This window comes from Impatiens glandulifera, chromosome 1 (genome assembly GCF_907164915.1).
Source record: "Impatiens glandulifera chromosome 1, dImpGla2.1, whole genome shotgun sequence".
Classification (NCBI taxonomy): domain Eukaryota; kingdom Viridiplantae; phylum Streptophyta; class Magnoliopsida; order Ericales; family Balsaminaceae; genus Impatiens; species Impatiens glandulifera.
In genome coordinates, this window is record NC_061862.1 from 159821359 (window position 1) to 159849254 (window position 27896).

Consider the following 27896-nt stretch of genomic DNA (forward strand, 5'->3'; position numbering starts at 1 on the left):
CCATTCATACCATACCCACTCCACTATATGTGTTTTCATCCTATTCATGTATTCATTCATAATCATCATTGGTTGGTGACTCCAACTTCGATGACATTCCTATTTAAAGATATATTTTCTTTATTTATTTCAATTATATTAATAAATCTTTAAGACTTTATTAATATCATTATTTCATTTAAATTTATTATTTGGTGAGAGAAGTCACCAGATATAACGAGTTCAATTTTAAATTAAAACGACTTATATTAAAAATGAAATTCACCTTCCAACATTAAAAATTAAAAATTAAAATTAAATGGGATTATTATTTTCCAATAAAAAAAGTGTGAAGGGTTCAAGGATACTTAGGTTTATGATACCCGACAAGACCACGGGTTAGGGCAACCCACTCCCTAGAGCAACCCATTTAACAAAACAAATATAATTTTAGTTAAATTTATTAGATTTTTAACATAATAGTGTGTAGCCTAGTGATTTAAGATGAGAAAAAAAGTTGTTATTGGTTATGTGTTCAAATATTACCAAAAATACATTTTTTAATAATTTTTTAAAACTAAAATTAGGACATCAAAAAAAAATTTCACGTTTTTTATATGGGGATGGGGCAGCCCAATTTCCAGGGCTGACACTGGCAGAGTCACACAATATTATTGTTGTGACTGAGGAGGACGATATTAGTATTGTGTCTGAGGAGGACGAGATTGAAGTTGTGGTGGTTGAAGACGATGGAGTTGTGGTGGATGAGGAGGACAAGATTAAAGTTGTGGTGGTTGAAGACGATGGAGTTGTGGTGGATGAGGAGGACAAGATTAAAGTTGTGGTGCCTAGAGTTGTGGTGGCTGAGGAGGACGAGTTTCAAAATCAATTCATAGAATAAACTTATGGACACGAATTAACACGACACGAAATAGTTTGTGAATTATAATATTTTGAGTGGGTCAAGACACGACACGAAACACAAAAGATTAAGACATAATATAGTTTGTAAATGGGGTGGATAGGGTTCAACACTTCCATATGTCTTTTCGTGTCGTCACTAATTATATTGATATATATATAAGTATGAAAATTTGACCCCGTTTGGAATTTATTTTTAGATTCTAATATTTTTCTGATATTTTTTTGGACGGTGTTTGGATTTGTCCAAATATGTGTCTATCTATATTACATGACGCCACTCATACATGTTGTTGGACTTGGTGATCACGGAGGAGTCGCTGATGGGGCCGAGGAGGAGGAGACGATTCATGAAGTTGTGGTGGTGGAGACTGAGAAGGATAAACCAATTCATAAAGTTGTGGTGGTGAAAGCTGAGGAGAAGGAGGAGCCGATTCATGAAGTTGTGGTGATGGCGGCTAAGAGGAGGAGGAGCCGATTCATGAAGTTGTAGTTGAGGTGGCTTAATTAGGTAACCTTATATTACATGACGTTACCCACACATATTGTTGGACTTGTTGATGGAGGAGTCATTGATGGAGTTGTTATGAACGTGGCTGAGGACGACAATATTGTATTTGTGGTTAAAGATGAGAAAAAAATATTTTATTTGGTTATGTGTTCAAATATCATAAAAATATATTATTTAACAATTTTTTAAAACTAAAATTAGGAAATCAAAAAAAAATTCCATGTTATTTTACATTGGGATGGGGCAACCCAATTCCCGGGGTCGTCATTGGCTGAGGATGTCAATATTGTTGTTTTGGCTAAGGAGGACGATATTAGAGTTGTGTCTAAGGAAGACGAGATTGAAGTTGTGGTGGTTGAGGGTGACCGAGTTATGGTGGCTGAGGTCGATGGAGTTGTGGTGGCTAAGGAGGACAAGATTGAAGTTGTGGTGCCTGGAGTTGTGGTGGCTGAGGAGGAAGAGTTTCAAAATCAATTCATAGAATAAACTTGTGGACACGAATTAACAAGACACGAAAGAGTCTGTGAATCATAATATTTTGAGTGGGTCAAGACACGATACGACACACAAAAGATTAAGACATGAAATAGTTTGTAAGTGGGGTGGATAGGGTTCAACACTTCCATATGTCTTTTCGTGTCGCCCCTAATTATATTGATATATATATATATATATATATAAGTATGAAAATTTGACCCCGTTTGGAATTTATTTTTAAATTTTAATATTTTTTGATATTTTCCAGAACGGTGTTTAGATTTGTCCAAATATGTGTCTATCTATATTACATGACGCCACTCATACATGTTGTTGGACTTGGTGATAACGGAGGAGTCGCTGATATCACAAAAATATATTATTTAACAATTTTTTAAAACTAAAATTAGGACATCAAAAAAAATTCCATGTTATTTTACATTGGGATGGGGCAGCCCAATTCCCGGGGTCTTCATTGACTGAGGATGTCAATATTGTTGTTTTGGCTGAGGAGGACGATAATAGAATTGTGTCTGAGTAGGACGAGATTGAAGTTGTGGTGGTTGAGGACGATGGAGTTGTGGTGGCTGAGATCGATGGAGTTGTGGTGGCTGAGGAGGACGAGATTGAAGTTGTGGTGCCTAGAGTTGTGGTGGTTGAGGAGGACGAGTTTCAAAATCAATTCAAAGAATAAACTTTTGGACACGAAAGAGCCTGTGAATCATAATATTTTGAGTGGGTCAAAACACGATACGCATAAGATTTAGACATGATATAGTTTATAAGTGGGGTGGATATGGTTCAACACTTCCATATGTATGTCTTTTCGTGTCGCCGCTAATTATTTTGATATATACAAGTACGAAGATTTGATCCTGTTTGGAATTTATTTTTAAATAATAAATTCTAACTATTTTTCTGATCTTTTTTAGGACGGTGTTTGAATTTGTCTAAATATGTGTCTATCTATATTACATGACGCCACCTATACATGTTGTTGGACTTGGTGATCATGGAGGAGTTGCTGATGGGGTTGAGGAGGAGGAGTTGATTAATTAAGTTGTGGTGGTGGCGGTTGAGGAGGAGGAACCGATTCATGAAGTTGTGTTGGTGAAGGCTAGGAGGAGGAAGAGTCGATTCATGAAATTGTAGTTGTGGTGACTTAATTAGGTAACCTTATATTACATAACGCTACTCACACATATTGTTGGACTTGCTAATAGAGGAGTCGTTGATGGAGTTGTTATGAACGTGGTTGAGGACAGCGATATTGAATTTGTGGCTGAGGATAGGGCCGACCCTGGGTAAACCCGACAAGCTCACGGGCTAGGGCAACCCACTCCCTATGGAAGCCCACTCCCTATGGCAGCCCTTTTAATAAAAAAATATAGAATTTTGATTAAATTTATGAGATTTGTACTATAATGGCGTGTAGCTTAGTGGTTTAAGAGTAGAAAATACATTTTATTTAGATTATGGGTTCAAATCTTACCAAAAATACATATTTTTATTAATTTTTTAAACTAAAATTAGGGCATTAAAAAAATAGCCACATTTTTTATATGTTGATGGGGTAGTTCAATTCTCGGGACCGACACCAACTAAGGACGACAATGTTATTGTTGTGGCTAAGGAGGACGATATTAGAGTCGTGACTGAGGAGAACGAAATTGAAGTTGTGATGGTTGAGGACGATGGAGTTGTGGTGGCTGAGAACGATGGAATTATGGTGGTTGAGTAAGACGAGATTGAAGTTGTGGTGCATGGAGTTGTGGTGACTGAGGATGACTAGTTTCAAAATTAATTCATAGAATAAACTTGTAGACACGAACTAACACGACACGAAAGAGCACGTGAATCATAATACTTTGAGTGGGTCAAGACACGACACAACACGTATAAGATTAAGACATGATATAGTTTGTAAGTGGGGTGTATAGGGTTCAACACTTCTATATGTATTTTCGCGTCGCCTCTACTTATATTGATATATATATAAGTATGAAAATTTGACCCCGTTTGGAATTTATTTTTAAATAATTCTAACATTTTTTTGATATTTTTCAGGACTGTGTTTGACTTTTTTCCAAATATGTGTATCTATATTACATTATGCCACCCCTACATGTTGTTGGACTTGGTGATCACGGAGGAGTCGCTGAATGGGCTGAGGAGGAAGAGCCGATTCGTGAAGTTGTGGTGGTGGCGATTGAGGAGGAGGAACCGATTCATGAAGTTGTGGTGGTGGCGGCTGAGGAAAAGGAGGAGTCGATTCATGAAGTTGTGATGGTGGTGGCTAGGAGGAGGACGAACTGATTCATGAAGTTGTAGTTGTGTTGGCTTAATTAGGTAACCTTATATTACATTGTGTTACCCACACATATTGTTGGACTTGCTGATGTTATGAACGTGGCTGAGGACGACGATATTGCATTTGTGGCTGAGGATAGGGTCGGCCCTGGGTAAGCCCAACAAGCTCACGGACTAGGGCAGCCCATGGGCTAGAGCAACCCACTCCCCAAGTTAGGCAATTTAATAACAAAAATTAATTAGATTTATGAAAATTTTAATATAATAATGTGTAGCTTAGTGGTTTAAGAGTAGAAACAATATTTTATTTAGTTATAGGTTTAAATCTCACCAAAAATACATATTTTTAACAATTTTTTAAACTAAAATTAGGGCATAAAAAAAATCCACATTTTTTTACATGTGGACGGGGTAGTCCATTTCTCGGGACCGATACTGGCTGAGGGTGACAATATTGTTGTTGTGGTTAAGGAGAACGATATTAGAGTTGTGACTGAGGAGGACGAGATTTAAGTTGTGGTGCATGGAGTTGTGTTGACTGAGGAGAACGAGTTTCAAAATCAATTCATAGAATAAACTTGTGGACACGAATTAACATGACACGAAATAGCGCGTGAATCATAATACTTTGAGTGGGTTAAGACACAACATGACACTCATAAGATTGAAACATGATATAGTTTGTAAGTGGGATGTATAGTGTTTATTATATAGTTTTAAATTTACATATTTGTTAATAACCCTTATCATTGTATTTACCGAAGTAGGTGATTCAAACCCACAATATTGAGTTTATGCTTATAACTTTAACTCTAACCATAACTGCAAACGCTATTGTGTAGTTTTTTTATGGATACTTTTTAAAGGAAATTTTTATCTTGGTTAGTAACTCAAATAACAAATATAAAAATATTATTTGCAAACTAGAGATTAACTCATGATGTTTTATTTGTTTTATTTCTTATTTTTAATTTTCAAACATGTTCGGGGTGGTGTTTGAATTAGTCCAAATATGTGTATATTTATATTAAATGACGTCACTCACACATATTGTTGGACTTGTTACGGAGAAGTTCTAAACGTAGTTGAGGACGATAATATTGCAGTTGTGGCTGAGGACAGGGTCAGCCCTGGGGTAAGGCCGACAAGTCCACGAGCTTCCCCAGAATAGTCCATTTAACAAAAAAAAATACAATTTTTTTAGATTTTTAATTTAATAACCTAGTGTTTTAAGATGAAAAAAATATTTTATTTACAATAGTTTCAAATTTAAACAAAAATATATTTCTTTTATCAATTTTTTTTAAACTAAAATTAGGACATAAAAAAAAATCTAAAATGGGGAGCCAATTCTTGTGGCCGCCGGCACTGGATATAGAGATTTAAAATTAATTTAAAAAATATTAGAGATTATAAATTTATAATACATGACAAATCTAGAGTCTTGATTACTTATTAGATTGACTAATTGTATTTTAATACTAACATATTTTAATGTTTTTTAATACTAACATATTTTAATTCATAATTAGTTAAATCACATTATAATTTAATTCATTAATAAAATAAAATAAAAAAATAATATAAGTTTTTTTAAAATAACACTTTTACACCCATGCATCATAATTCTTTTCTTAAAAAATAATAAATAATAATTGCAAAAATCAATCAAATAAAATGAAATGGACCTGCATTTTAGAGAATGTTGGTTCCAAATTCAATTTAATAAGATGCATCAACAATCACCAGCCTTTGATTATAGCTATTGAAATAATCATATATAATTAAAGTAATCCTTCCTCAAATTAAATTAAACAAAAACAACATGTCTTCTAATTAATCAATAATTTTTCCAAACAAAAATAGAAAAAAAAGATATGAAGATCATAGCTATACCCCCTCCTTCTCCTCCTACCTTGCCACCAATATCTTCAAATTAATGGCTTCTCCTTTCAAACTCTACATATTCACATCCACCACCTCCGGCAGCTTTCAGCTTTTCCGGCGACGTTTCTCAGGCGTAATCGCAGCTCTCCCTTGCAAATCCCAACCGAGACTCCACCGTATCATAGACCACTCTCGTATTCCTCTGCTGAAAATTACCCAAAATCGGAATTTGATCCTCATACGTCAAACTAGCCAGGGCCAAGCAAACTTGAGAAGCATCCGATCTCACAAAATAAAACATACCCATTACATCCACTTCAAGTTCAGAACCACCCTCGAATTCCATTCTTAATGTGGGTATGTTCACTTCCCGGTAACCGGAGAGATTGAAGCAAACGTCAAGGATTGAGAATCCGGGTGCGGAAGGGATGCCGGAGAATTGGTTTAAAAATTCAGTCTTGATTGATCTGTAAATTGAGGGTGGAAGTCTGGTGATGACAGTACCGGAATCGATTAACACCCCGCCGGTGCCGAAACTCGGTGACTGTAAATTCACACCTCCGACGCTAGCTCCGGTGAGATTGATGAAATAGAAAGATGAAAGTTGAGGATTTTCGACCATTCTTGTGTAGGAAATCGGAGTTGAATTACTGAAAACAGAGTAGTCACCGCCGAATGTTAACGAACCGGAGGATTCCGAATCGGATGAAGGAAGACAATAAGAAAAAACTCCACCGAAAATTGAATTCGTTTGAGAAACCAAAGAAAGTTCACTTCTTCCAAGACCCATTAATCCCGACGCACCGCCGAACAAACCCTTATTGTTTCTTCCACAGCCAAATACGAAATCTTGAACTGGGGTTGCTCCGAGATCGATCTTCTCCGTCGCTAAATCTCCGCCGGTGAATGACCCATCTCCGTAACTGACGTAGTAATTGCACGACGACGTTTGCGGCGAGCCACCGCAGAGACCGTATTTTCCGGTCGCAAAAACCAACGACCGGCACGGCTGAGAACCGCAAGGGACGGCTTGGTAAGATTTAGATAGAGAAGGATCGAAGATTGGACCTTGTTGATTGTAACACATTTTACAAGGCTGACATTGAACCCATGTTAGGTCACTACCGGTGTCGACGATCAAGGTCATGTTTTTTCCACCTAATTCGATAGTAACGATGTAGTTTAAGGTTTGGAGTTTGATTCCTGAGGTAAGTGGAATCTGGGTCTGTGAAATATCTTGAACTCTGGCCCCCCTCTTGAGTCTAGATTGAATCGATTGGACACGATAATTGTCGAAGATTATTCGTGTCTGAAGTCTTTGATTCCAATCCTTAATGGGTCCCGAACAATAATCTTTGTGCTTCATTTCCAAGATAGTCGCCCCATTCTCTCTCCCTGTATAGAAATCAAAATCAAAATAATTAAAAATTGAATCTTTTTTCTATATATTGTTTGCTTAAACAAATTACTTGATGATTTCCTAGAGAAGCAAGTTGGGTCGTCATCAGTGTGTTTAGTTTCCCATCGGAATTGGTGTAGATTGAGTAGCTTGATCTTATTCTCTCCTCCATTAAAAGCTTGACCCAAATCAAACATCAAAACAAGGAAAGAGATTCTTGCTGCTAATAACTTCACCTTCACCTTCACCTCCATTGTAAGAAGAAGATGAGAGAAATGAATTGAAGATTGGTTTAGGGAAAGAGAAGAAGGGAACAAAAGAGAAAAGGCTGGCTGGCTGGCGAAGAAGGAGGAGGAGCCCACAAAAGGGTTTTGGTGCATGAGAAATAATTGGTGGATTCACGTGCTTATACTTGTTAAAGAGAGTCAGTCCTCTCTCTTTGTGGTGGGCAGCTTAGCTTCATCACATTCTCTCTCTCTCTCTTTCCTTTCATAATAATAAGAAGATCAGATCATTTTTATTGGCTGCCCGGTCGATGTCTAGACAAAGATAAGGACTCTCCTCCTTCACGGAATCATTTCTCACAAATTTACTAAGAGAGAAGAGAGAAGAGAGAGAGAGAGAAAGAGACAGAACTAGAGTCATTTGTTTCCTGCGGTTGGACTGCCTGCCTGCCTTTAGGTTAAAACATAAGTTAGTAAAAGGAATATTTTAAGTATACCGGTTTCAATATTTGAAAACTGATCATCCTCCAAATGGTGATATTCTTTCTTAATATATAGTGTTATTCAATAGGGTTAGGAATTATGAACCTTGAATTAGTAGACCAAAATCACATTTTATCCTAGCTTTAATTAAGGATTTACCAAGATATTTAAACTATGACATACTTGGCCTGTTACATATTGGTTATTTTAATTTTTGTTTTTGTTTGAGTGTTATCTAAAAAATACATTGTTTTTTTTACATGGGGAAGAGGTTATTTGTGTTTTTAATTGGTTAAATTAATATATTGTTTTTTATTTAAAATTTATTTTATAAAGATAAATTAAGAATATTTTAGTGGATGAAATTAATGATTGGGTGGTTAAAAAATAATAGTGATGTGCTATAAAATATAATTTATAAGGAACCAAATAAAATTATTTAAAAATTGCCTTAGTTTGAATTATTTGAATAACCCAAATTTAAAAAATATATTTAAATTCTACTTTTATTAATAGATCACTCAATTTATTAATCAAAATATTAAACTATCTTTTATTTATCATTCTATATTAATAACCTTTAAGCTTTTTTATTCAATAATATTTTCATCTTCTCAAAATACCACAAATCGATATTTTTCAAATAATTTAAATTTCTTACAAAAAAAATCTTATTCGAGGAAGGTCCGGATCTTCTTTGAATTAATTGTATTCATGTTTATAAAGGACTAATGAGACAATTAACTCTCAAGATTTAATGAGTTGAATTTTCTTTTTCTTACTTTTTTTTATTATTAATATTGTTATCTGACTTTTTTATTGGGTTTCGTAAAAAAATAATTAAAAATAAAATAAAATAAGTTATTTAAAGTTTTAATTTATTAAATTACTATAATATATTTTTATATTTAAAATTTAAATTATATAAAGATAAAATAAAAATATTTTATTTGAGAAAACAAGTGATTGGATAATTATAATGATAATATGTAATAATAAAAAAAAAATTCAAAAAAACAATATAATTCAAAAAAAAAATATCTAAAAAAACCCACATCACAATAACTGGATGAATTAGTACTGTGTTCAACATATTGATAAAATCCAATCAATATGTTGTATTGATTGGATTAATCCATTGAATTTATAACATCCAAAGTCATAATTATTTAATTGATTTGATTTCTTATATCAATATATTTCTTTTTCTTTTTTAATTTTAAACAACTAATAATAGACCATTCTTTACCATCCTATTTCAATTTAACATATTTATAAAAAAAAAAAAAAAATAGGACATAAGATTCTGCTTCAACTTAAGTCAATTTTAGGAAGATTAATCAAACCTAAGAATTTTGTTTTTCTAGATAAGAGTATTGTCACATGATTAGTTATAAACAACTATATATATATATATATATATATATATATATATATATATATATATATATGTATGTATAACCTAAAATGTTTATTTAAAAAGTGTTTTGACTTTAATAAGCAAACCAACATTTTAAGACTAAATGATTAATTTAGATGCACGGGTTGAAAAGGTTTTAATAGAGTAGTATCACCACTAACATTAATTTTCATTAGAATTATCCAAACAATTCATTTATAAAATAATGGGTCCTACCTGCAAGCTGTAATGAAAAAGAAGAGACGAATGAGACCTAATCATTTGGGAGATTTTTCTCTAATTAAAATAGTTTGGGAGGTTATTTGATATTTGTGAAATATTTTTCTCAATTTAAATAAGAAAAATAAATGACAGAGACAAATAAAAAATAAAAAATTAGGATTCTATTTATTTATTTTTTGAAACTGAGTTTAACAAAGCTATTATCCTAACTGCATGGTCAATCATGAGGTTTGAGGGTGCCACAAGCCAAAAAAAAAAAAAAAAATTTATTAGGTATATTTTAGGTTAGATTAATTAAATATATTGTAGTGTAATTAAAATAAAATAAAATATAGTCTTATTGATTATATGTTAAGTATATATTGTAGTGTAATTAAAATAAAATAAAATATAGTCTTATTGATTATATGTTAAGTTGATATATATTTTTTTAGTCTAATTTATTTATTTATTTATTTATTTTATTTTAGGGGCATTCGAAGGTAGGTTGGTAAGCAATTTGGTTCGGTTGGTTTATAGACCAAAATATACAACCAAATTGTTTGGTCGGTTTGCCTAAATCACAAACAATCGGTTTTAGTTTATTGATCGGTTCAGTTTGATTGGTTTGTTGACTGGCTCGGTCGGTTTATTCGGTTAGGTCGACTTTTAATAAAATAACTAAAACTTAAAATTGATAAAATAGTTAAAAATCCTTTTTCAAGATATGTATTAATTACCAATTACACCTAGTAAAAAAAAAACTATACCAATGAACAAAAATTCATTACCATCTCAACAAATTAAAAATAAATCATACCAATTTTAGTTTTTTAATAATTGAACAAAAATCCAATTAACAAACAACAGTAAAACTCAAAACTAAAATATTGAAAATAAAACAAACACCAACCTAAGATCCATCGATTAATAAAAGTGTTGGAAAAAAAAAGGAGAAACTTTCTCTGTAATCGTTTAATTGAACGAAAACAAAGTATCCCTGAAAAAATGAATGAAGACTCATACTACTTCAGTTCTTCACTCTCATAATAATAATAATAATAATAATAATAATAATAATAATAATAATAATAAAGCCTTTCTTAAGTAAATTAATGTTAAAGCATTAAGATAGGGTTAAAAGAATCTAATTTTTTTGTTATTAATTTGGTTGAGAGATTTTCTTTTGTATTGGGCTAGACGTGTTCTTGGCCGGCCGAAACTAGTGGGCTTATTTCGGCCTAGCACACAAGCTAAATGACGAAGTCCAGTTCCCCAGCCCAGTCACTCATTTTTCATTTATAGAAACTTTTAAATATTAAACCAACGACCCATTTGTAAATCTGGTCAACTTTGGCAACTGAAGGAGAAATAAATATATTACTATTTTGGGATATAAAAGACACACAATTTAGGGCTGGTTTGGTTAAGGAGATTCTAGTTAAAAATATATAGAGAATATTTATTTATTTTTTATTTTGAAAAAGGTTAATACAACATGATATAAATGATAATTGTTTAAGCATAACAATAAAATTAATATAAAACACGAATGTTACCAAATACAACGAGATCAACAATTGGAGAGCAACAATGAAAAAAAAAACAAAAAACTCCACCAACGAACAAACATAATATAAAATCAAGTTTTAACGAGTTCAAAGATTTTAAAAAAGATCAATAAGTTTATCGATCGCCTCCACCAGTTTTCCAAAAGAGATCTCTTCAATCGTAATAATAATAGCGTTGTGCAGTAAACGCATCAATCGACCACGTTTTCTTTAAAGCCAAATAGTACATCAGAAAATAATCGGGATGAGAATTGAGAACCCATCGACTCTATTCGATCGAGCTCCTAATTTCTATCCAGACATCTCAACCATCAACGATTGATCCATGAATCATCATTCAATGTCAATTGTATTTCAATGTGTAGACTTCAAATCGCATATGTTCATTTGCAATATAAATCAAGTGAGGTATAATATACAAAGACATCTTAACAATCTTAACAATCAACGATTGACTCATGAATCATCATTCAATTCAATATCAATTGTATTCCAAAATAGACTCCAAATTGCATATGCTCATTTGCAATATAAATCAAGTGAGGTATAATATACAAATTTTAAAGATAATATTTATAATTATTCACTAATTTGTTATATATTCTCTTTTCATTTTTTTTTTCAATTTAATATTTAATAGTATAGAACTGTAGATGTCAAACAAGGCCTAAGATGGGCCTCTATTCTATCCATAACATTTATTTAATATATTAAAAAAATTCAACATTATCCATAAACTTATTATTCTTCCAGCTCATTCCATGCATGGATTCATGTTCCTGATATTTCCACGTGTCCCCACAATAGATCATCACCGTCCCATTATAAGACGAATTATACGACTTTAAATTATATTTATTCAATATATATATAAATATCTTCAATTAAAATTATTTATATTCCAGTTTTTAATATTTATTAATTTATTTACCGGCGGCGCTTCTATTTTTAGCAGCAATTGGAAATCTAGCCATTTTTGTAAAGCTCTTTCATTTCCTAAATACGACGAACTTCTTGACCCTTTTCTGATTCGAAATCCTGCTAATTTAGATGGTTCATTTGATGAATTCCAGGCAGAAATTCAATACAAAGCGCAGGAAAATGGCTCCAGTGAAGCGGGAAATTGTGGACGATGCTTTTCCCGAAGAATACAACCATCTCAGCAAGAGATCTAAGCAACCCTCTTCTCTTTCGGTTCGATTACTCGATTTAGTTCATTTATCATTTGTTTTTTCAATTTCTAGCTTTAATTAGAGAATTGGGTTGACTAGAACGGTTCGTTTTGATGAGGAATTATTGATTTTGTTGATCGTTAATCGTCATGAAACTGTTTATTTGCAGAAGAAAAGTTTAGAAACAGGTGGGTTTCTAAACCCTTCATCTCAGTACAATCCTCTTGATGAACCGAGTCCATTGGGTTTGCGGCTAAGGAAGAGTCCTTCTCTTCTGGATTTGATACAGATGAGGCTTACTCAAGGGAATATTAATAAGATTGGATCATTAACTAAGGAGGAGCAAAAGGCTGCAGTATCTTCTACATCTGAGAAGCTGAAAGCTTCTAATTTTACTGGTTCTTTATTGAGGATTGGTTCCTGGGAGGTATAAATTATTGAGGTTTATTGGATTTAGTTCTTACTTTATGTTGTGGGTATTTCATTGGTTTTGTTTGGATGCAGTATAAGTCAAAACATGAAGGGGATTTGGTGGCGAAATGTTACTTTGCAAAGCATAAGCTTGTATGGGAAGTTCTTGATGGTGGTTTGAAGAATAAGATTGAAATTCAGTGGTCAGATATAATGTCATTAAAGGGTAATTACCCAGATGATGGACCTGGGACTTTGGATTTAGTGGTAATTAACTTGCTTCTTTAGATTGTTGTTGTTGGTTGGTTTTGTGTTTGAATGGATCTTGAACTACTGTTGGTGAACTTTTGATTTGTATGACAATAGTCTGTACCTTTGTTTATGCAGCTGGCTAGGCAACCTCTTTTCTTTAGAGAGACCAATCCACAGCCTAGGAAGCATACTTTGTGGCAGGCAACTACTGATTTTACGGATGGGCAAGCAAGCGTGCATAGGTATAAACTAGCATTGTAATGTATATATGTTGATGATCTTCTTAAATATTCAACTTTTTTAGTGTCTAAGTTAAATACTGATTGGATGTTTTGTTTCTTGACATGCTCTGTATGGCATTTGAATATGGATAGATCTTTCTTTAGTGTATAATTTTGTGGACATAGGTTAAATATGGACAATGTTGAAGAAATCAGGTTTTGTCATTTCATTGGGTAGAATAGTTTTTAAATACTTTTCTCACACATTGTTTCACACTTAAAAAATTCAGTATTCAACAATCAACACCTAATTTCAAGTTTTATGGAACGCCCCCTAGATATGGACATAAGACAAAATTAGCGTGTAGTTCTTTTTAGTTTATGTTTTGTCTTTCCATTGGAGTGGTATTGATGTGATTTTAATTCAATTGCAGGAAACATTTTCTACAGTGCCCACCGGGCTTGCTAGGCAAGCATTTTGAAAAACTTATTCAATGTGATCCCCGCCTTAACTTCCTAAGTCAACAAAAAGAGGTTGTTCTAGAATCTCCTTGTTTTGAACCCATAATTCCCATGTTTGATGATTCAAACAAAGCAAACACGACATTTGGTGGGCAAGGCCAGGACTACTTAGATTTGAGCAACTGTGGATCACAATTTCTTCATGTTCAAACTTCTCCTGCAAAGGAGGAGAAACACAGTCCTACTTCTAGACATATGAGAAATTTTCCACATTATGGGCCTTCTCATAGTTCATCAGGTAGAGTGCAACTATTATAGTTTGTAAAGTAATTATTTTGTTGTCCTTTCATTTCATCAATTGACAAAAATCTGGTCATAATGTAGTAATGGACAGCAATGCAATAGAAGAATTCAGGGGCAAAAAAGCCGAGGAGCTGAAAGGACTTTTCAAACAAGATCGATTCAAGATGTCTGGTCTCAATCCCTCCATGTCAATGAATGATCTAGTGAGCCATATTGAAAACCAAATCTCAGAAAAAAAATCATCATCCTCACTTTCCACAGAAGAAAGGCAAAGCTTAGAGATTCTGGAGGAAATTAGTCAATGCTTATTCAGCGATTTCCAATGCACATCAGCATCAGAACAATCTATCATGAAAAGGGTCAATTCCCTTTGTTGCCTTATGCAGAAGGATCCTCCTATAGTACAGGCTAAGGTTAACAAACACAATAATAATATGACCAAACCTGCTCAAAAGATGTCGAGAATAGATTCACTTGGTGAGTTGCTGGCTAATCTTCCGAAAATTGCTTCTCTCCCACAGTTCTTGTTCAACATTCCAGAGGATTCCAAGATGAACCAAACTAGATAACCTTAAATTTGTTGTCGGAAAAACTTGTTCTAGTAAATGAATGGTTGTTAAAGGATTCTGAAATCGTTAAGTTATGTATAGATAATAGGTTCTAATGTTGCTTTAGTTTTAAATGTACAAGGAATACAGTATGTATAGTTTCAATTGTAAAAATATAACGGATGGCAATTTAAGTAGGGAAATGAGTTGAACGATTCTAACAGAAGCTGACCCAAAATCTATAACCTGACTTACCTAATTCGAACCAAACTCAACATATTTTTTCGTGTTTGAAAACTCAGTAAAATTCAAATTTCAAATATTTATAAAATTCCCAATATAGGGTGACCATTATTGAGTAATGCCTGATTTACAAACCAATGTAATTACATATTTACTTACCCATCTATGTGATAATATCATAAATTTTCTACAAAGAAAGAAACAATTTATAAAAGATAGTATAAAGACACATATCATCTGATCTTCATAAAAGAGATCGATCAGATCCAGAAACTAGGGTTCTTCGTCGTCATTTTCCTGCACCAAACTGATTAACATGTCGATCTGACTCTGCAATCTCACGTTCTCTCTTTCTACATGAGACCTCTTATTTCTCTCCTCCAACAGCTGAACTTGAAGGTGTTCAACACATTTTGCATCCTCTTCCAATTGCTCATTTAATCCATCAATTTCTCTATCCTGAGTTTTCAATAGACAATAGACAATTATTAGAGTTTTTGGATATTCCTATGTATGATACTAGGAAGAATAACTGTTTTACACCTTTCTGTTCATTTCTTGAACAGCGATTCTCCTCATGCTTTCTACAACATCAACATTCACAAGCTTGCGTTTTTTACCTATCAACCACCCACGTGGATACGATGTGGTCTCGAAATCCGGTGGAGGAATTAGCAGATTTTCATAATTATTATTAGATGATAATAATCGTTTACCGTTGATGTTGGGTTCTAACGGTTCAAACAGAGCTTTCCTCTTCTCAGAAAGTTCCACCGCCATTGTTGAATCTTCTTCTTTCTTTTCTTCATCTACCTTCTTAACTATTTCCATGTTCTGTCTACTACCTAACAAAACCAAACCAAACCAAACCCATCAATTTTTAAAACACAAAATCTTAACTGGTCAGTGAAATCCAATCATTCAACTCAAATTAACCCAAAAAGATCAAATTTTTTTAAGAATTTTTCTCTATACACATAAATTACCTGCTGATCTTCTACGGGATTTCCAAAAGACAGGAGTAGATGAAATTGGGGAGAAACCAGTTAAAACCCCATTTCCAATCTTTGCCTTGGGATTTTCCATCGGATTGATCAAAGAATTGAACTTCTTTGAGAGAGAAATCTTAAATAAGAATTATCCTTTGGGTTGTTGTTACCTGGAGAAGAAAATGATGAGAAATGAGGTTGAAGATTGAAGATGAAGGAAGACGGAATCATCAAAGAAAACGAGTTTCAACGGTCCAGATTGATTTAGACAAGTGTTTTCTTGGAATGTGTGGTGATAGATTTAAGATGACGCTTGTTTTTTCGTGGGGCCCGTTTATTTTCTTGCTTAATCTGGTTGTATACTGTAATATAAAGTTTCAAATTTACTCTTCTATTTAATGCATATATTTCAAATTAACCTTTTATCTTCTATTTCTACAAAAAGATCCTCTATATCATAATAAAATTAAAATATTTTTTTCATTTACCAACTACTTATATAATATTGTATCAAATTCAATCATCAATGTGAATGAAATATTAATTTATTAGACCAAAAAAAATATAAACAAAGATGACACAATATAGAGAAGCCTAGATCAACTCGAAAGGAAATTGTCTTTATCGAAGCGACGGTGATGATGATCGTCTACCTCTTAGTTTTATAGGCGGCGGAGGAAATATTACTACTAAAAATTTGTCAGAAAGTAAATACATGTACAGAGGATAAAATGTCTATTTTTTAAAACACATATATGAAATTGTTTTTATCCCTTAAAAAATAAAATAAAATTAGTCAATAAAAAATAAACTAATGAAACGAAATAAATAGACAAAAAGTTTTTCAGCACGATCAATTTTGATAGGACCATACATAAAATGTCACCCATGATCAAAGATTTTAGCTTCTTTATGTTTTGTTTACTATTTTATGTGATATTTTTTTTTTTGTTGGAGTGTTGTAGGAACTTCTATTATTACTAGCTCAAAATCTATATAGATATTTTGTTTAGAAATTGTTCTTTTGACATATTATATGCTATAAAATGTGAAGAGAATAATCAACAATTAAAAAATAAAAAGATGCTGCACGTACCTTTTAAATAATTCCTCCATCACCTAGGGCTAGTAGATAGCAATATAGCATATGTTCTATTTACTTTTAATATTTTCATTGAATAGACTATTGATATATGATGCTCTGTTTCTTTTCACGTGATTCTTTCTTTCTACTGATATTTCTCACTTGAAAAAGAAGTTGATGCACTCAAGAACATGAAAACAAACAGCACCTTTTGATCAAACAATTGAAAAAGCTATTAAGCATCTTTTTTCTTCTTTATGTAAGAGAGAAAAAAAAGTTGTATCTTCTGCCAAAAGATTATTGCCAAACAGGGACTTGAACTATGCATTATCCTTTAATCCTTAATATAAGTATAACCTTCTCACTTACCCTTGTTGATACATACATAGACTAGCTAACTATGCCTTAAAAAGGTAAATTAAAAAGGTTTCATCAATCAATCAATCCAAGAACATGGATCATGTTTATTATAAAATACTTGGGTTGATGATGATCTTTTTATTTGTTAATTGTTTGGCCCTTGAAGAGGAATTTGAAGAAAAACTCATATCAAGTTCGGGGCATTTCAGCACAAACACGAGTATTAACGACAGCGTGGTGGTGGTGGTGAGAGCCGGAAGGAGAGGAAAAGGGGCGACGGTTGGCGGTCTGAACACCGTCCGTCCACACAATGAGAAGTCTTCATTTGCGCCGCCTTGGCCAAAGACTACTCCGTTTGCTTCCTTGTTGGTTTGCTTGCTAGTGTCGTTTTTTTCTCCCTTTATTATCATCATCAATTGATCAATTCAAACCAAACCTAGCTACTTAATTCCATGCATGGTTTTCACTATTCACCTTCATTTGGAGTGTTTTTTTTTTTTTGAAAAAAATATTTCGTTTTGATTGATCATCATAGCTAAACTCTAGCTCCTTCCATTTGAAATAGGGGTGGTTTTCGATTTTGTAAGTTGGCTTAAAGGTTATACCTTTGTTTCTAGGCCTATATGGGTGGGCCTTCAAAATGTTTATTAATTGCTGATAGTATATTAATGTAATGTTTATTTTGTTTTTTGTTTGTTACATAATGCCTCCTTCTCAAATAAATTGATCAATGGAGGATGTATCTTTATTTCAAATAATGATTTTGATTTTACTTATTCATATCAAATCAATTTCTCACCTGGATATGTAAATTCTAATTTATAGATTGATTTTGCAATAAAAATTATAAATTCAGAGGAGAAGATGACATTTCTTAATTTATCCAATAACCAAACTTGATTATTTTCATTTTACAAAACCTTCTTCAATAGATTGTCTTAAAGCAAAAAAATAAAACTGTTCTTTCTAAGAAAGTTCACTCATTCAAATAAAAATAAAATAAAAGAAGAAGAATCAAGAGGTAATAAAATAAAGGAAAAAAGCTCACTTAGACGTATGTACTTGTACAACTAGCTCATTTAAACGTATGTACTAATAAAAGGTCATTTAAACGTATGTACTATCAAAAATTAGCTCATTTAGCCTCTTTTAGTAACCATGGTTAACTTTTATTTTTAAATTTATATATTTATTAATTAAATATTAATATATTTTCTCTCTCTTTCTTTTTCATTAATTAAACTAGGTAATTTATTTTATTTTTAAATTTTTTTTATTTTAATATTAATATTTATTTTATATTTCATCTTTTTTTATTAGTTTTTATTTCTCATATTTCTTAAATTCTCATTTTTTTTAAAAAATTTAACAACTTATTTATAAATTTTTTGTTTTATTGTAATATTTTTTTGAAAAGTTTTTTCTTATTTAATTTAATATAATAAAAATGAAAAAGAGTTTTTTTTTGTTTAGTTTAATATAAATAAAATAAAATTAATAGTTTTTATTTAATTTTTATTCACGACTTATATTAGTAGTAAATGAATTGTTTTGTCTAATATTTGATTATTACTCTTTTGGTGTTTGATGAATGAGTTTTTATTATTATTCAATTCTTAATTCTTAATTAATTTATTGTTGAAAGAATTTTTATTATTATATTCAATTATTGGGATAAACAAATTTAAAATAATTAATAATTAATGTAGATATAAAAAAATATATATAAAAAAAAGAAGAAGAAATATAGAGTTAAAATAATTAATGATGAATGCTCGTGTATATATATAAAATTAAATTAAAATAATCAATCATAAATACTCATATAAAAATAATAAAAAATAATAAAAAAGAAAAAAATAAAGGGTCATTTATTAGTAATAAATGAAATAATAAATAAAAAGAGAGGAGAGAGAAAATATATTAATATTTAATTAATAAATATATAAATTTAAAAATAAAAGTTAACCATGGTTACTAAAAGAGGCTAAATGAGCTAATTTTTGATAGTACATATGTTTAAATGACCTTTTATTAGTACATACGTCTAAATGAGCTAGTTGTACAAGTACATACGTCTAAGTGAGCTTTTTTCCTAAAATAAATCATTAACAATACATTATTTACTATAATACTCTATTATATTATCAAGTACTAATTTTGACTAAAGTTTTTTTTTTTTTTTTTAAATTCTTAAACATCATAATCATAATATATGTATATAATTCTACAAATTGGATAAAAATAAATAAAAGAGCCCATCTTTGGGCTAAAGATGATTCTGTCGGGCCTAGCACTTCATTTTGGCATGGCTGTCCGCAAACTGAACAAAAATGTATCCGCACGCCTACCCTTACCTTCTATCTACATAATAAGTTTTCAGATCCTCAATTTTATTCGTATAACCCTATGACTCTAAATCAAGTTTTAGGATGGACATGCATGGCAATGCTTTGGTCTGAAGGTATCTCACTGAAAAATTTTCTTACATAAGTTTGGGAGATCAATCTCGTATTAAAAGATTTATTGTGTCATCAACTATTTTGGGGTCGGCAGAAGCCTTTGACTGATCGGGCACATTCATCCTATCCAAAAGTTGAATTACCGAATGAGAACTTTTGTTTTAGACCTTCCTTCAAGAACATTGCATGTAGCATCACCACTTCCTACATACGCTTGTGTTACTATTAGGCTTTCCTCGAGACAAAACTTCGGTTGGTCTTGTTTCGATTGACCCAGACCCAGAGCCGAAGATCGGGACAAAACTAATCTGAAAAAATAAGTCTTATAGATTAATTGTGAAAATGGAATACAAATTGGATTTAAATATCAATTAATTATTCAAAATTGTATAAATGTTAAAATAAAATTTTAATATATATATAGCACCAAAAATCAACCCTTTCTAAAAAAAGGTTTTTGTGGATAGTTGTGCCATATAATTTATCTTTCTCTCGATTTTCGAGTGAGATTAGAAACCAAAATGGTATACGTGACTATAATATATTTTAAACTGTCGATTTAGATTAATTTTGACAATTTTAGAGTCATCGCATAATTTATTCATCGAGACATTAAGAAAGAAAAATATTGCGCGTGTACAAACGCGTTTTAAAATTCCGTTATAAGTTCGGTGTTTGGTTACACGTGAGAAAAGATATTGATGATATGTCTCATGTGTCAGTCAAGTAACGGTCTCTACTTTAAACTCTTGACCATATAAAAATATCGTTTTACACCTTATTTATTTATTTCATCCTAAAAATGTATTTAAAGATGAATCTAAGCATAATATAGTGTATAGTTTAGGTATCCATATGTTTCTAAATAATTTTAAACTAATTTCATTAATTAAATGAAAATGAGAATTTGGATAAATAAAGTAAATATAATTTAATCCAAATAAATATAAATTCATACCAAATTCAAATATGAATTTTTGGTGAAATTTAATAACAATGGATAAGATCGAATGTCAAGAGTCTAGTAATGGCATCGTTGTAGTGATAAATGAATTTATTGGGATGATTAAATGTTGGAACTCTTTATATTTATATTTATATATATATATATATATATATATATATATATATATATATATATATATCTTGAAAAGTTTTTTCTTTATTTTCTTGATTGTTCTTCGAGTTTTTCACTCAATTGAGTGTTTTTTGAGTTCTTGACTCGGCGTATTTTCGTTAAAATCCGGTGATCGATTCGGGTATTTTGTCAAGTTTGTTGCGTAGTGATTCTAGTGCTGAATCACTACTAGATTTGTTGTACCCTGAGAGACAGTCATCTGCGATAAACTCCAACACAAAGGGAGACGGTGGAACTGTTTTAAGGGAAATGTGTTAAACACATGTCTCGAATCAACATTGTATTCTAGTGATTTCGTTCATTGTAACATTGTATTTAATTAATTTCTTTATTTCAAAACAAGATATCTAACATTGTCGTGGATCATAAACCTAAAATATTAAGAAAATTTTAGGTACGTGTAGGCGAGTAGCAATGCTCAAAAGTGGTACCAAGAAAAAAATAAAATGTTAGTTTAAAAAGAAAATAAAATCCAAAAAAATCCTCATTCAAAATTATTTTTTATTTCGGTTAGAAATAATATTTTTGGTGTTTTATATATATATTTTTTTAAAGGGTTTAAAATTAGTTAAGGCATTTAAATAAAAGAAATTGAGAAAAAATAAACAAGATCAAAACAAACCAGCCCTTAGGCTAGCTGGCAGGCTACCAAATTGGATAAAAATAAATAAATTAAAGAGCCCATCTTTGTAGAGCGAAAGGTGAATCAGTCGGGCCTAACACTTTATTTTGGTATAAATGTTTACAAACTAAACATGACTATATCTGCGCGCCTACCTCTACGTTTGTGTTACTATTAAACATTCCTCCGGGCGAAATTTCGGTTGGTCTTGTTTTGATTGACCCGGAGCCGATCGAAGGTCACGACATGACTGATCTTGAAAATAAGTCTTGCCAGATTATTTGTACATGGAATACAAATTGGATTTATATATCAATCAACTATTCAAATTGTATAAATGTTAAAATAAATTTTTAATATATATATATAGCACCAAAAATCAACCCTTTCCAAAAATTAATTAAGGCATTTAAATAAAAGAAAATGAGAAAATTAATTAAGTTTAAAAGAAATTGACCCTTAGGCTAGCTGGATGTGGCATACGGATCTGGGCGCGGGCGGTTCGAGCAGCAGGTCAATACTCGAGACACGGGCGTGAGCAGGTAGCAGCAGGTAGCAGGTCTAAACGCATGTGGGGGGCTCTAGCTCAGATGGATTGAGGGTTGGACTTCTAGAAAGGGGAAAGAGGTCCTGGGATCGAATCATAAAAGTCACATTTATTTTTTTCAGCTTCGAAAAGCGAGTAATGTTCAAGTATTAGGTGGTGTGACTTATAGTGGTCCGCGACTTTGTCAAAATGGAGGAAGAAAGCCTTGGGTTTGAGTCATGGGATGTGCCATTTCCTTTATTTTTTCTTCTTTTTTTGGTCGGAAGGATAACAATTTAGTCGTTTGTTTAGATAAGAAATACGACCAGCCTCTTCATTTTTTTGGTCGGACGCCCAAGAACTCGGTCGGGAGGTAAGCTAACCAAACCAAAAATTTCCGCATATTTTTTTTTGCATCTTCTCGATTCCAAAAGACCTACTCGATTCTAAACTGAAAAACAAACCAAACTACAACTTTTCAAAAACAATCTAACTAACATGAGAGTCTTGAACATAGAAACCAATTATCTATATATATATAATGATGCTTAATTTTTAAAGTGTCCGGATTGTCGGGTCGAGAGTTGTGGTTAATTTGGATACTTGAGTCGGATTGTGGGTTGACCCGCCTTTAAATTTAAAACGGTTAAAAATAAAATTAAAAATGCTAGAAGTATGTTTCGAACTTGCAACCTAACAAAACAAGTACAACTTTTTAACCAACTAGGTTACAAAGACTTTATATTTTAAATTCAACACCAAATTTGATAAACGCGAGACGTTTTAATATTAATATAAGTTCAACTTTTTAACTAACTAATCTATATATATATAATGATGCTTAGTTTTTAAAGTGTCCGGATTGCCGGGTCGAGAGCTGTGGTTAATTTGGATACTTGGGTCGGATTGTGGGTTGACCCGCCTTTAAATTTAAAACGGTTAAAAATAAAATTAAAAATGCTAGAGGTATGTTTCGAACTTGCAACCTAACAAAACAAGTACAACTCTTTAACCAACTAGGCTACAAAGACTTTATATTTTAAATTCAACACCAAATTTGATAAACGCGGGACGTTTTAATATTAATATAAGTTCAACTTTTTAACTAACTAATCTATATATATATATAATGATGCTTAATTTTTAAAGTGTCCGTGCCTTTAAATTTAAAACGGTTAAAAATAAAATTAATATGCTAGAGGTATGTTTCAAACTTGCAACTTAACATAATAAGTACAACTCTTTAACCAACTAGGCTACTACAACTTTATATTTTAAATTCAACACCAAATTTGATAAACGCGGGACGTTTTAATTTTAATATAAGTTCAACTTTTTAACTAACTAATATATAATGATGTTGAGTAAATGGATACTTGGGTCGGATTGTGGGTTGACCCACCCATAAACTTAAAACGGTTAAAAATAAAATTAAAAATTTTATTCGTAATTTTTTTCACGACTTTTTATATTATTACTCGTGTAAATGCACGGGCTAAATGCTAGCTTTTCTAATAACCTAACATGGCATATTTCTAACTTGAGGTTAGAGTCGATATTTTTCGAGTATACTTGCAAGTCTAAAAATACGTTTAGAACATGTATACCATGCTTAGAACATATCAAAGACAACGTAATTCAAAGACAGAAACATGCACGGCAAAGTTCTAAAATAATTGAAATTTGTTTTTTCATATTTAGTTTATTTCACTTTCTTATCAATCTAGATTCATAACATAACATATTTAGAATTAAACTATAACTAAAATCGAACAATGAGTAGCTAGAACAGAGGAACAACATTTTTCATCAAATTGATTTTTTTTAATGATCGAGTTACATGAAGAATCACATTTTGTAAAAGAGTTTAGGAACACACTCCAATCAACCCAAATACGATAAAATAACTTTAACTCCGAAAGTAAAAAATTCTAAGAGCTCCAATAACAACAATGACGTTTTTTCCATCTTTGCTCTTTCCTCTCTTTTGCTTCGATTATCTGCCTCTAGTTGGCATCTGGATCATGTTAAGGCCAGCTCAATCTTAATTCGATCACACATCATCCCTAATTTTTATATTTTCCGAAAATCCATCAAAAGTTCATCGGACCGATTCATTTTTCCCTAGTCCCTGGTTATGTGCAAGACCTTAGGAGAAATGATCACGATTCTTTCATGATTATTTCTTTTTTGATTCACTGAAATCGGTCGAGAAATGTCTATTTTGGCTATTTTTTAAAATGGCCATAGTGCATGTTGTAGCCTCTGTCAATCGGGGAAAGCAGCGCAATTGTGGATCGCCCTAGGCGTTTCTTTAGTCACTAGACTGGCGAACGACCGTGTTTGTTGACCGCATCTGGGGTCCGCTGAACTTTATGCGTTCCTGATCTTGGGCTTGAGCTTGATCCCTTCATAGGCCTGAGTGTTTGCCTGATGTGCCTGGTCTAGTTATAGTTACAGCTTGAATCCGTTTTAAGGGTTAGGTCAACGATGTTAAACTCGCGAGTCAACTCGTAAAATCGTCCGAGTTTACGATTTAAGATATAATGAAATCGGGTCACGAGTGATAAGAGTGCAATAGTGTAAAATCGTCGTTAACTCGTGAGTTGACTCGGTCAACTCGCTAAAATCGTTAAAATCAAACTAAACCTATAATTTTGCTTATTATAAAAAAAATCAAATATCTTCTTTAAAATCATTTCATATTCATTGTTTGAAAATATAAGAAATTTATACAACTTTTTGGACGTAAATTTTTTTCCTTTGAAATATTTGTAAGCATTTATGCAAGCTAGTCTACATGAAGTCCGTCTATAATTAATGTCTCTATTCCTTGCTGCAGTCCTTTTTTTCAGATATTTTTTTATTAATAATAAAATATAATTTATTTATATACTATTGTAACACCGAAAATCTTTTGAAAAAACTGAGGTTCTTACAAATTTTAACATCAGTTTAGGTATCGAAAATCTTTTAATAAAATATTATTTAAAAAATTTATACAAAAATGTATTTTGACTTTTTTAGAATTAATTATAACAATAATTAATTTATATGATAAATTTTAAATAATTTTTTGGATTTAAAATAATTAAATTACAATTTGATTAAAAGAAATATGTATTTTAAAAATGCTTGAAAATTTTAATGGCAGATTTCGTATGAAGTGGATTAAGGGCTTACGATTCTAATCATTGTCTTCGATTTGCTTAAGTGGAGATATTTATAGCCTTCTTAAGTCGGTTAATCGATCAAGTGGATCGAATTTCAAACAAAACGTCATTAATGACTTTTGTTTGTTCTTCATCTAGTTGATCGTTATAGGGCACGATTGCTCCTATAATCTTAGGTAAAATGATCACCATGTTAGGGTGATCATTTCAGTTTTTGAATCACTCAATTTGGTAGACTAACGCCAGAGTTCCATCTTTAAAAAATTAGGCGGATCATCATTTTGTTCTTCTCAAGAAAGAAGACAAAGTAGAGCCGAAACGACGTCGTTTGCTTCTTCCGTGTTTGAGCGTTGAGGGAGTCTTGAAACGGTGTCGTTTCTGGCCAACGTGTGGACACTTGGGCGCTCTATCCGGGTTTCGTCAACGATGCGCGCTCCGTGTGCAATTTTACTAATGCCGTTGAGGCGCGCGTTAACGAACGCATCTTTCTTCCGTTGTAGCGGGTGACGCGACTAGGTGTTAGGCGTTGGATGAGATTTCAACGTTCAACCAATGTCTGTGTGGTTTGTTGCGCTGATTTCTCTTGATTTTGACTGCAATTAATAATGGTCATTTTTCAGCGTTGGAACTTGTTTAAAATTTATTTTTTCAATCCCTTTTAGCTTAATTTTCAAATTACAAAATATTTTCAATAAACGTATTATTTATTTTTCCTATATATATATTTATATTTTAGGATTTTAAAATAATTAATTTGGAATAAAATGGATATAACATTTATCCTAAAAATGTATTTAAAGGTGAATCTAAGTTTAATAACCTGTCCAGTTTAGGAATCGATATGTTCCTATATAATGCATATGTGTTATTGTCGTGAATTCTAATCCTAAAATATTAAGAAAAGTTTAGGTACATTTAGGCGAATAGTGATACCTAGAAAAAAAAATGTTAAATGAAAAAAAAAAATCCTTATTAAAAATTATTTTTTGTTTTGGTTAGAAAATAATATTTTTTAGTGTTTTGAATTTTTTTTGAGAATTTTAAAAAATAATTAAAGCATTTAGATAAAAGAAAATGAGAAAAATTAAATAAGATTAAAACAGATTGGCACTTAGGCTAGCTGGCTGTGGCATACGGAATTGTGCACGTGCGGTTTAGGCAACGAGTCTAGACTCAAGACACGGGCGTGAGCAGGTAGCATGTCTAGACGTATGTGGGGCTCTGGCTCAGATGACCTAAGGAATGGACTTCTATAAAGGGGAAGGAAGTCTCGGGGTCGAATCATAAGAATCACATTTATTTTTTTAACTTCGAGAAAGCGTGGAATGTTCAATTATTAGGCAGTGTGACTTATAGTGGTCGAAGTCGCAAGGGGGAAGAAGGCCTTGGGTTTGATTCGTGGGATGTGCCTTTTCCTTTCTTTTTCCTTCTTTTTTTGGTCGGAAGGCTAACAATTTACTTGTTCGTCTAGCTAAGAAATACGGCCAGCCTCTTCATTTTCTTGGTCGGACACCCAAGAACTCGGTCGGGAGGTAAACCAACCAAACCAAAAATTTCAGCAAAATGTTTTTTTTGCCTCTTCCTGATTCCTAAACAGACCCTACTCGATTCTAAACTGAAAAACAAACCAAACCACGACTTTTCAGAACATCTAACTAAATGAGAGTCTTGAACATAGAAATCAATTTTTTTCTAATAACCTAACGTGACATATTTCTAACTTGAGGTTATGGTCATTTTTTGAATATACTCACTCGTCTAAAAATACATTTAGAACATGTATACCATGCTTCGAACATGTCAAAGACAATGTAATTCAAAAGAAACATGCACAACCAAGTTCTTAAAACATGAAATTTGTTTTTTCGTTTTCAGTTTATTAATTTCACTTTCTTATCAATCTAGATTCATCACCTAAAATGCTTAGAACTAAACTACAACATAAAATTGAGCCATGAGTAGCTAGTACACAATAACAACAATTTTCATCAAATTGATTTTTTTTAATGATCGAGCTACATGAAGAATCACATTTTGTAAAAGAGTCTAGGAACACCCTCCAATTTTATAAATGGCGCTTCTTCAGTCGCCGACGAATGACCCGTGTTCGTTGACCACGCATAGGGTCCGCTGACCTTTTCACGTGCTTGGCCTTTGGCTTGATCATTTCCTGGGCCTGAGTGCTTTAAGACAAGTTTTTTTCTTTTAAACATTTGAAAGTATTTATGCGGAAGATCATCGGTTGGGTGCGGGGAGTTCTCGATTGGGACTAGAATTTCTCGGTCGGGTGTACGGGAGTCATCGGTCAAGGCTAAGATTCGTCGGTTGAAAACCATGACGGACTTGTTTTCTCGGTCGAAAATCAAGCTCAAGCTAAAAATCCCTCGATCGTGTGCGGGGTTTCTCGGTCGGGTGCAGGGCACAGTTCAATTTTCTCGATCAAAAATTAAACCCAGGTAGAACCCTCGGTCGGAAGTCAAGAACATCAAACTGCAGGTTTGATGATTTTAATTGGGGCCTTTATTCTTCAATCCAAAGGCATGGGGA

The 27896-nt window shown here is 32.2% G+C and overlaps 3 protein-coding genes across 3 annotated transcripts; 1 reads left to right on the forward strand and 2 right to left on the reverse strand.

Moving 5' to 3' along the window:
* Window positions 1–6008: 6008 nt before the first annotated feature.
* LOC124920469 (aspartyl protease family protein At5g10770) lies at window positions 6009–7953 on the reverse strand. The gene is made up of 2 exons (XM_047460964.1): window positions 7555–7953; window positions 6009–7480 (listed from the first exon to the last, which is right to left on the reverse strand). Exons 1-2 carry the CDS (start codon window positions 7862–7864, stop codon window positions 6213–6215), a joined length of 1578 nt encoding a protein of 525 aa, XP_047316920.1. The 5' UTR covers window positions 7865–7953; the 3' UTR covers window positions 6009–6212.
* A 4531-nt stretch (window positions 7954–12484) lies between these two features.
* On the forward strand, window positions 12485–14951 carry LOC124913449. Its single transcript, XM_047454026.1, has 6 exons — window positions 12485–12577; window positions 12638–12982; window positions 13060–13233; window positions 13354–13460; window positions 13874–14199; window positions 14286–14951. Exons 1-6 carry the CDS (start codon window positions 12485–12487, stop codon window positions 14771–14773), a joined length of 1533 nt encoding a protein of 510 aa, XP_047309982.1. The 3' UTR covers window positions 14774–14951.
* Window positions 14952–15248: 297 nt separating this feature from the next.
* Window positions 15249–16172, reverse strand: LOC124918671 (protein HEADING DATE REPRESSOR 1-like). The gene is made up of 3 exons (XM_047458706.1): window positions 15982–16172; window positions 15539–15840; window positions 15249–15454 (listed from the first exon to the last, which is right to left on the reverse strand). Exons 1-3 carry the CDS (start codon window positions 16079–16081, stop codon window positions 15269–15271), a joined length of 588 nt encoding a protein of 195 aa, XP_047314662.1. The 5' UTR covers window positions 16082–16172; the 3' UTR covers window positions 15249–15268.
* Between the last annotated feature and the right edge of the window lie 11724 nt (window positions 16173–27896).

Coding starts and splice junctions, on each gene's coding strand:
- LOC124920469 (XM_047460964.1), bottom strand. CDS start 7,864: ATGCACCAAAACCCTTTTGTGGGCTCCTCCTCCTTCTTCGCCAGCCAG. Junction 7,481..7,554: donor CTTCTCTAGGAAATCATCAA/GTAATTTGTTTA, acceptor ATTTCTATACAG/GGAGAGAGAATGGGGCGACT.
- LOC124913449 (XM_047454026.1), top strand. CDS start 12,485: ATGGCTCCAGTGAAGCGGGAAATTGTGGACGATGCTTTTCCCGAAGAA. Junction 12,983..13,059: donor TGAGGATTGGTTCCTGGGAG/GTATAAATTATT, acceptor GTTTGGATGCAG/TATAAGTCAAAACATGAAGG. Junction 13,461..13,873: donor GGGCAAGCAAGCGTGCATAG/GTATAAACTAGC, acceptor ATTCAATTGCAG/GAAACATTTTCTACAGTGCC.
- LOC124918671 (XM_047458706.1), bottom strand. CDS start 16,081: ATGGAAAATCCCAAGGCAAAGATTGGAAATGGGGTTTTAACTGGTTTC. Junction 15,841..15,981: donor ATCCCGTAGAAGATCAGCAG/GTAATTTATGTG, acceptor TGGTTTTGTTAG/GTAGTAGACAGAACATGGAA. Junction 15,455..15,538: donor TTCAAGAAATGAACAGAAAG/GTGTAAAACAGT, acceptor TTGAAAACTCAG/GATAGAGAAATTGATGGATT.